Source organism: Hippopotamus amphibius, chromosome 3, assembly GCF_030028045.1.
Source record: "Hippopotamus amphibius kiboko isolate mHipAmp2 chromosome 3, mHipAmp2.hap2, whole genome shotgun sequence".
NCBI lineage: Eukaryota > Metazoa > Chordata > Mammalia > Artiodactyla > Hippopotamidae > Hippopotamus > Hippopotamus amphibius.
Window position 1 is genome coordinate 180,466,977 of NC_080188.1, and position 9,488 is coordinate 180,476,464.

The 9,488-nt window shown below is 57.7% G+C and overlaps 1 protein-coding gene across 1 annotated transcript; it reads right to left on the reverse strand.

The window, feature by feature from the left end:
• Positions 1 to 2,982: 2,982 nt before the first annotated feature.
• On the reverse strand, positions 2,983 to 9,256 carry HLX (H2.0 like homeobox). The gene is made up of 4 exons (XM_057728096.1): positions 7,710 to 9,256; positions 6,747 to 6,926; positions 5,720 to 5,904; positions 2,983 to 3,851 (listed from the first exon to the last, which is right to left on the reverse strand). Exons 1-4 carry the CDS (start codon positions 8,299 to 8,301, stop codon positions 3,351 to 3,353), a joined length of 1,458 nt encoding a protein of 485 aa, XP_057584079.1. The 5' UTR covers positions 8,302 to 9,256; the 3' UTR covers positions 2,983 to 3,350.
• Positions 9,257 to 9,488: the final 232 nt, after the last annotated feature.

Here is a 9,488-nt window from a genome sequence, read left to right on the forward strand (position 1 = left end):
ACTGGCAGAGGAAGGCGGTGAGAGGCTCCTCACTTTGCTTCGCCATTTGGAGGAGAACGCGGAACTTTATTTGCGTGCTTTACCCACAAAGCGCTAAACTACCCGGTAGACGATCCCTCGTGCTGGTCTGCGTCTGCGTTTCTGAGTGCCTCTGAGGGCCTGTGTATTTGTATTTGACCTACGTGTGTAAAAGTGGTGTGCGTGTGCGCGCGCGCGCACCCGAGGGGCGTAGCGTATCCCCCTCGCGCCCCAGAGAGGCGCGCGCCGGTCGTCGGCTCACTGCGCGCCCCGAGCTGCGCTTTGGTAACCTTGCCTGGAGGGCTTGGCGCCGCCAGGACTCCGCGGCTGGCGAGGCGGGGCCCTGCTCTGGGCAAAGAGTTATTACTGCTTTCAGCAAAGGGCGAGGCCTGGGGGGCGTGCGGGTAGGGGCGGGGGTGGCGGCTGGGCTCTGCTACGGGGCCCGCGCGCACCCGCCTCCTCCAAGCCCCAGCCCCGCAGGCCTCGACGCGCCTGGGGTCCGCAGACCTTGAGCGCTCGGCCTTTTCTTCCGTGCCTGCGAAATCTCGGTCTTAGTTCAAGAATTTCTAGCTTCCCTGGCCACTCTTGCTAGCATCGGGCGCCACCGGGAAAATCCCGGTACCCGGGGCCGAGCGAGCAATCCCGGGATGAGGCGGCGGGCCCTAAGTGCGGCTTTTCTATACCGCCACCCGGCCCGCCCAGAGAAACCTTCCGACCTGGGGCAGTTTTCCTTCAAAATTAATTTTAAACTTCTCCCGGGCTTATGATACTTCGTTCCTGATGAAAATGAGTTAGACCCGCTAGAGTATCACGGGGGAAATATTCAGGAACGAGAGGTAGGGGTCGCTGAGGAAGGGGCGTCTGCTGTGACACCCGCCCCAGGAGCATCCTGACTCCTGCCGGCCCATTTCCTTCCCAGCCCCCCAGCTCCGCCGCGCCCTCTAGTTTGGCGGAATCTGGCTCAGATAAGGCCGAATTCTACCTGAAATCACACCATTGCAGTCCCTGGGCGCAGTTTTTCCTTCAGTTTCGAAAGCCCGGGACCCAGGCGGAGAAAGGCGGCACGGGTTTGGGAGCCGGAGCACCTGGCGGGCCGGCCTGGTGAGGGGCGGGGTATCTGCGGTGTGCAGAAAGCGCCACCCCCTCCTCAGCTCGCCTTCCCAGCCGGAACTGAATTTAAGTGCCTCAAATTCGATGTTCCTGGGATGTCCTGGTTTGAGAATTTCAGTATTTTGTGAGTGGGAGGAAATGAATCTCGGAAGCGAGGGCAAAATAAAGGTAGAGAGAATCCCACAGTTCAGGCAGCAGAGCCTGTGGTGTGGTAGAATCATCCTAACCAGGGCTGGGACTCACAGCACGTGTGGAGACTGCCATCACCCCCAAAACGTGTGGCCCATTCAGGGATAACAGCTGACGGACGTCCCCATTTAACTTGAGGTCCCTTCTGGGGCACTTTACCTTTCTCTTGTCTTTCCTAGGCCAGACCACCCCAGTGGTTCCCCTCCCCCACTGTGTACCTTTCTCTGGGGTTCAGCTAGATTGGGGGTTTGAGTGGTTGACTGCGGCAGGGAATGGTCAGCCTTGCATCCCTGGGCTGCACTCTGGGACTTGCCCAGGTGACCAGCTGAGCCGGGCCACAAAAGGCTAAATCTGGGGCCTCTACTCTGCCCTTGGGCCCAGAAGTTTCTTGTGCTCAAGCAAATGGGTCAAAGTGGGGAAGCATCTAAGCCAGACCAGGGAGCTTCTAGGAGGCTTCTTGATACTGCCAGGGGTCTGGGGTGGGTCCTAGACTCGCTGGCCTCAGCATCTCTGCGGGAGCAATACTCTCCCTCCCCTGTGGGTTCCCCAGAACAACCAGCTTCCTGTAATGCGTGGTAAGAGGCCTGTGCCAGTCGCCCCAGCTCAGTGTCACATACACCTGGGTGATCGGGGTTTGTCCTCAACGTCTATTTGTTCTAAAATCTCCTGAAATCACTTTCTACCAACTCCAGACATTTTGTAGTTTCAAGGAAAGGGAGCATGGGTGTCTTGGAGAGAGATTTGACTCTTCAAGTTTTCCAGAAAAAGAGAGAAAAAAATGTGATGGGCCATCCCAGTAACAACACGGAGGTTTGCTATATTCTAGATGCAGTGTGATGGGGAAACTGCCTTTCATCTTGCCCCCAGCTTGGGGTGGAGTAAGAGTTCAAGTGGGCACATGTAGTGGCCCAATTACAAAAGAAGTGTGTGTGTGTGTGTGTGTTCTGATGAGGGGGTAGCTGGCATGCAGTTCTGCAGGTCCTTCACTGGCCAAATGTGAGCCAGAAGGTCTGAGTTCTGGTTTGGGTTCCTCCTCAACATTGGACAAGGGAGGTGACCTTAAACAGACCACTGTTCTGCTGTGTAAATGCTTTAGCAGCTTTAAAGCCATCTCAGGCTCAGCCTTCCAGCCCTAATCAATGTGTCTGTCCGTCCTTTTCTCCAGACACTATAAACCTGCCTCATCCCCCTACTCCATCCCCAAGCAAGGGGCGGTTTGCACTGGGATGGCCTCTCTCAGCTCCAGTACCGGCTGTGGCTAAATTGACCCTGTGGGCACTACCCTCTTCTCCACCCAACTCTGCTTACACTCGAGCTGTGGAAAGCTGGTGCACACAGTCCTCGTGTCCTGACTCAGGGTGGGGAAGCCATCTGCCCCACAGCCCTAACAGAGTCTATGGCCGACCCTGCTCTCAGGCCACAACCAGGATCAGGGATAGCACGATGGGTGGCGGTTGGCACGGGCTATGAGACCTCTGAACTGGTGGAACCTCTAAGCCCCGGCGCTGATCTCTGCAGTAAGGTGGCTCTGAGGTGGCAGCACATCCCCCCAAAGCTCTAGTCCCCCAGCCTCCAGCTGCTGCGACCTGCAGTGCCCCGGGGCTAAGGTCCCTGTCGGAAATCCCAGACCCTAAAGACCTCATCGCCCCAGCAAGCCAAGCGGCCTTTACAAACCATAGTAAACATTTTATTTACAAGTTTGTGGCGTCCTAAGTGCATCGCGTCTTTGCGCCACGACCCCTAGGGCGGGGAGGACCGTTTCGTCAACGCTTCACAGTGGGAGCCGCTTGTATCCGGGCAGAAGTGTTCTGCTGGCGCTGGGAGCCTGGCGAGGGGCACGTCGATCGCCCTCGGCTCTGTGCGGGGTGGGCTGCACCCCCGGCCGGGGCAGCGATGCGCTCGAGGTGGGTCTCCGCCGCTGCGTCTCCGGCCCTGGCCTCGCCGCCACCGGACAGCAGGCACAGAATCCAGCCCGCACTGGCAGGCTGGGAGCCTGCACGCAGGGCCCCGCGTCCCCTCCGACCTCGTCCAGTCTAGAGGCCGCCGAGCGGTGCCGGGGCGGGCTCCGGGCTTTGGGGGGCGCTGCCGAGGGCGGGCTGGGGCGCGGGGAGCAGCTCCGAGGCGCCGCTGCCGCCGCCGTGGCTGCCGGAGCTGCCGGCGCCGGTGCTGCCGCTGCTGAGGCCGCCGAAGGTAAAGCCGCCGCCGCCGCCGCCGCTCCCCCCACTGCCTCCGCTGCTGGCGGCGAGGAGGGCGCCGGCGGCCGAGGCCTTGATGACCGTCGTTTGGTGCAGAGACCGCTCGGCCCCTTCAGTCCGCTCCGTGTCGCTGGGGGCCATGTCCAGAGACTCGGAGTCGCTGCTCTCGCTCTCGGCCTCACCCTCCGAGCGGCTGGGGCTCCGCTCCTCCTGCTCGCCGTCGGCGGCCGGGGCTCCGCCCGATGGCTTCTCGCCCGCCTCCTTGTCTTTGTCCTTCTGGGCCTGGGCCTCCTTGGAGTGCCGCCACTTCATCCGCCGATTCTGGAACCACACTTTTACCTGCGCCGCGCCGCACCGCACCGGGAAACAAGAAGGGACACGGAGGTGAGACGCGGGCTCGCTCCAATCCGACCCGCGCGCATCTGGGAGCCACTCCCACAGGCGGGAAAGCACCGCGAATCGTCCCGGCACCTCTACCACGGGCTGTGCTGGGACCAGGGACCCAGACGCAGCCCAGGGAAACAGTGAAGATCGCCAGAGATCCTCGCCTTAGGGAAGTCACTAGGACTGTTTCTCAAAATGTGGCCCTTCGACTTGTAGCTTCAAGCGACCTGGATGCTTGTTGGAAAGGCAGACCCCTGCACCTTGCCCTCAATCTAGGGAGGACCAATACTCTAAAACGATGCTTCTTAACCCCACTTGAGCCAGGACGACCCCAACACACACACGAACCTGATTACAATTATGGACCCCTGGCCCAGAAAAATGCACATATACCCAAGATTTTGCACACACTTTCAAGGGTTTGGCGACCCACTGTTAAGAATCCCTGCTACAGTGGCCCTCTCTTCTACTGCCACTACCCAAGGCATGTCCCTACAAAAAACGATTCTTTTTAAGGAGGAACCATGGGAAACAAAGGGGGAAGGGGATTCAAAGAGTTAATCCCAGTGGGGTGGGGGCACCAATGGACCTTCTGTAAAAGAGCATTTTCTGGGCATGTATGTACTCAAAAGCTGATAAGGACCCTGCCCCTGCCCAGGATAAACTCATCCTTCTGTGGGCTCAGAAAACACTGGAATGAAACCTGTGCAAAGTGGAGGAAGGGGGTAGGGATGGGGCGGAGAATCTATATAAATATATAATCCCTTGGGGGACCCAATGTGTTCACACAAGTTCCAGCTTCCCTTTTAAAAATAACATCCACAGCTGGTGGAAAACGGCTGGGCTCTTCCAGTGTGTGTGCTGGGGAGGGGAGCTGTGTAATGGAGGACAGAAGGGGAGTGGGCTAAGAGAGCTATGAAAACGTGCCTGCCTTTGGCTTCTGCCCTGCTCAGAACATTCACCGCCCAGGAAGCAAGGGCCATTGCTGTGAGGTGTGGAAGAATGGTGACTCTTGCATTTTCAAAACTTAAAAAAAAAAAAAAAATCCAGGTCTTGAACTTGAGAAAAGAAAAAAAATTGAATCCAGGCACAATTGATTTGCTATTTGAAGACTTGCCTTGAAAGAAAGAAAGAGAAAAAAGAAAGAAAGAAAGGAAGAAAGAAAGAAAGAAAAAGGAAAGTAGGCAGAACCTGGTGAAATGCTCTTGGACATTCTAAGAAAATCCTTTTTGTTTTCCCTCTTCCTCACTCCCCCCTTCCATTATGCCATTAGAAGATCGGACTAACTGTGGCCGCTCCAAGTGGACTTCTCACCCTACTGGGGCTAAGTAATTCCGTTTGAAATGATGTTTTCACTTCCTCACAACTGGGGATTTCACAATCCAGCAGCAGCAGAAGGAGGAGGAGGGAGGGAGGGCAGGAGGAAAGAAAAAGGAAAAAAAACCCAACAATCTCTTGACTTTGGATTTTTATCTCTTCTGAAATAAATTGCCTCGTACAGCGAATTGCGCTACAGCAGAGTACATAATTATTATCTCCTGCGGCCTATTTGCTTTCTCGGCAACAGGCTTTCGTTTGTTGGCCAAAATAAACATGCAGTGCTTGTTGACACACATCTTTGGGGATGGGCTATTCTGTCTGTCCTTCTCCCCCACCCCCTTCCTCTCTCCCCTCTTAAGTTGAGAGGTCCACGAAGTCTCGTGAAATTCAAAACCTAGTGTTTCCACCGCAAAAGGAGAGCCAGCGGGGTAGAGGGGGCCTTGGGACTAGGCGAGAAATGCTGCCCGCCAGAGGGGCTGTGCGTTGGGCCGGAGCTGCCTTACCTGTGCGTCTGTAAGACCCAGCATCGCGGCCAGCTGCTTTCGGTCTGGCTTGGTCACGTACTTCTGAATCTCAAACCTCTTCTCCAGACCTTTCCTCTGCAGGTTGGAGAAGACCGCCCGCGACCACGAGCGCTTTCTCTTGTACGTCTGCGGCATGGTGTCCTTCGTGAGCACAGCGTAGGGACCTGCCACCAGGCGGGAGCAGGAGCGAGAGAGAGACAGGAGGGCCCAGTGAGTGTCCCGTCCGAGGCCTGCGCGCCTGGGGCTCACTGGCATGCTTAATGCTTAAAATGGTTTTGCGTTCACAGTCGGCTCTGAAAGCCCTTCACGCAGACAAGGAAGGGCCTCTTTAAGGAGGAAATCTACAGCTCTTAAGACTATAGGCGGAAGGCCTAACGCGAGTGTGAGTGGAGAAGACCAGCGTTTCGTCTATTAATTCCAAAGAAAAGACAAAAGCTGAATGCGTGGCCGTCAGGCATTCTAAGAGTAGGCGAAAATGTCCCTCGGGCCTAAAAGATCTAAAGATGAGAGCCTCGATTCTTTACTGTGCATGTGTGTGCGCGCACGCGCGTGCGTGCGTGTATGTGTGTGTGTGTGTGTGTGTGTGTGTGTGTGTACTCGCAACTGTGCCCACGCGCGCAGACGGCTCTTCTTCGGGCAAAAGTGTTTTGAGGTCGTTCCAAAATGTGTGTATGTTAATAAGCAACACCACTTGCTGCATTTTCAAACCACCCTCTCGGGCTAAGACTAGGGAAAGCCGCCCCCCACCCCCCAGCCCCCCCCCCACACACACTTTCTTGGCTCCGCAAGTTCCCCACCCATTTCCACATCCCACCCCACCCCCGCCACGGAGTCGACCGAAGAGTGAGCTAGCTCACTGAGAAATCTTTCGGTTTCTCTCCGGACGTGGTAGCCTCCCGCACCAACTCTAGGATTGCTACACCGAGGTGGCCACGTGAGACTCCAGTCCTAAGTGTTTTGGCAGTCGACCTGCCCGTTAGGCCGTCGCTCGGAAGGGTTTCCGTACCTGGAAACGTGTCCTGAAACTGATGCTGAACTGAATTTCTCGGGTTCGAGCTTAAGGGACTCAGGATAGCAGAAGCCTCGTTAATGGGATCTAGAGACGCGAAGAACTGGCCGGTGGAGGGCTGCAGACCCGCGAGGTGCACCCCCGCGGGCCGCCCGCCGGTTAGCAGCGACGTGAGATCTGGGGGGAGGGAAAAGAAGAGCTGTTACCCCTCGGGCAAACCCACACTCACACTCTCTGGGATTTGTTCCTCTCCTCCCTTTCCCCTTTTCCCCTCCATTCCGTTTTCCTGGAGCGAAGTAGTGAGAGACCTCTGTCTCCGGGCCACCAAGACGCCTCTCTCCGGACAGTAGCCAAGGGGCAGTGCAGGACATGTTCCTCTGTGTGTCCCACAGGCCCACGTCCACGCATATAGCTAGGAAAGGCTTTAGGTAAAAAAAGGCCTAAACGAAGTCCTTTTCAGGTGCCTTCCAAGAATTCCACAGACCTAAACCGTCCCCCCAAAGGAGCCCTCACTCTGCTCTCTCCTCTTGGGAGTTTAGAGTCAGTATTGTTCATCTATATTCCTTGGGTGGAATTTCACCAGAAATCAGACCAATGTAAGGGAGAGTTTTCCCCATAAGGGCTTTTCCTGTCAAATAATGTAGTTCTCTCCCTAGATGTGTGATTAAAGAGACAGACAGATGATAGTCATCTTAGCAAATATTTACACCAACCGATTTTATGAATATTGATTCTGTGACATGTTTTTAAAGCATCCCTGGATTCTTCTTCTTTTAATGTAGAGCAGGTGACTTTTAAACCTAATGTTTCATAGTCCCATTACAATTCATTTTCTTCTCCCTCATGTTACCGATCTGTCCTTAATTGTAAAAACAGGCAGAGGAATCCCAAATGACCCAGGGATCGGGGAGTGCGTCAGTGCCCTGGTCAGAGGCCTGCAGCCTCTCGCCCAAGACCTACCTCTCAGTGTGTTGCCCTCCTTGACTTTTGGGTCAAATTCTGCAGACAAAATGCGGTCAATTCCAAATTTGAGGTCCTTGCTGGAGGGGGCCGGGGTGGAGCCGCTATGGTGGGGGTTCGGGACCACCCGCGACCCGGAGGCCGGGGGCTGCAAGGCTCCAGCCCGGGGCGGAGGCGGAGGCTGTTGCTGCTGCGATTGTTGCTGCTGCTGCTGTTGTTGTGGGTGATGGTGGTGGTAGGCGGCTGAGAGCGGAGACAGCCGCTGAGGGAAGCCAGCCGGGACTTCGGAGGGCGCCACCACCGGCGTGGGTCGAAGCGGCGACCTAGTGGCAGCTTGGAAAGAGGCGTGTGGGTGAGCCGATCCCAAGTGCGCGGTGAGGGCAGCGGCCGAGGCCCCCGCCAGACCCTCCGCGGCCGCGCCCGGCTCCCCAACGCCGGCGTGCAGAATGTCCGCGATGCAGAAGGAGGGTTTCTTGACCGCGGCAGGGTCCAGGGGGAAGGAGCAGCCGCCCGGGCCGGCGGAGGAACAGTAGGCGGCCGACCAGAGGCTGAAGTTCGAGGCGTAGAAGGGAGCCAGCCCGGCGGCGAACATCCTGGCGGGGTGCGCCGAGCGGCCGCCGCGGCCTGGCCGGGCCGGGTGGGTGGCTGGGTGGTGGGTGCGCGGAGAGGGGCGCGCTAAGTCCAGGAGGAGGCGGCAGCCCAGCCGCGAACGATCGGCTTACTCTTCTCCGTCCGAACTGAAGAGAGGCCAGGGAGCCCTAGCGCCACCGAGGGAGGAGGCGAGGGCCGGATCCCGGCCGGCCACAGCCTCGGCCCCTGGCCTTACTTTAAAGGCGGCGCGGCGCCCGCGCTCCCCGAGGGCTGCAGGCGAGCGAGGGGCGCTGGGGCGGCAAGGCGGGCGGGGGCCGCGGCTCTACAAACGCCAGGGAAGCCGGGGAGACGGAAGACGGGCACCGAAAGAAACACCCAAGCAGCTAAGCCTTAGGAGCTAAATTTAAAACAACAACAATAATAATCCGTTAGTTTAAAAAAAAAAAAAAAAGACAGTAATAAGAGGGGGGAAAAAAAACTCCTCTCTAAAAACTCCCAAAGTTTTGGCAGGAGCTTTCGAGTCAGACCCAGGGTAGGGCCTCGATCCGAGCGGTCATTGGCCATCCTGGTGACCAATGGGAGCGGGAAGTGGAGGGGAACTGGGAGGGGGGCGTGGCCCGCCCTCTCGGCCCCGCCCCGGCCACGCCAAACTGTTTGCTGCTGCCGCGTGGGCTGAGCTGGGTCGGGCTCGTCCTTCTCGAAAGGGCTGGGGGGGCTCGGACTGCGGCTCCGGGAAGTTCTGCCTCCCGCTAACTTCTGCGGCTCCGAACGGCACCGGGCGTAGAGAGCTTGTCATGGCGCTCCTGGAGCTCTCGCCTGGGGAAGCGGGTGCCCCCGCAGATTTCCGCGGGTGCAGGGCCCTCCTTCTGGATCGCTGGCGGCGCCCTGGGTTTCCCTTCTCTTCGCTTGGGCCCGATTTTCCTCCTCTCGGCCTTTATCCCGAGAGTCGGTGTCCTCGACAAACCTCCGTCTTTCGTGGGTCCCCCCACCCCCCACCCACCCCCCACCGCTGTGCTGCCCTGCCCTGAGCTCTCGCGCGGGAATGCAAAGGCACTGAGTCCCCGCCCAAGTCAGCACCGCGTGCGCTGCCCTGCCTCCGGGATCCTCAGGGAAGAGAGGAGGGGCGGTCTCAAATTAGCTTTATTCCGAGCTGCCACACACTGACAACTTGAACGAGTCACATTTCAA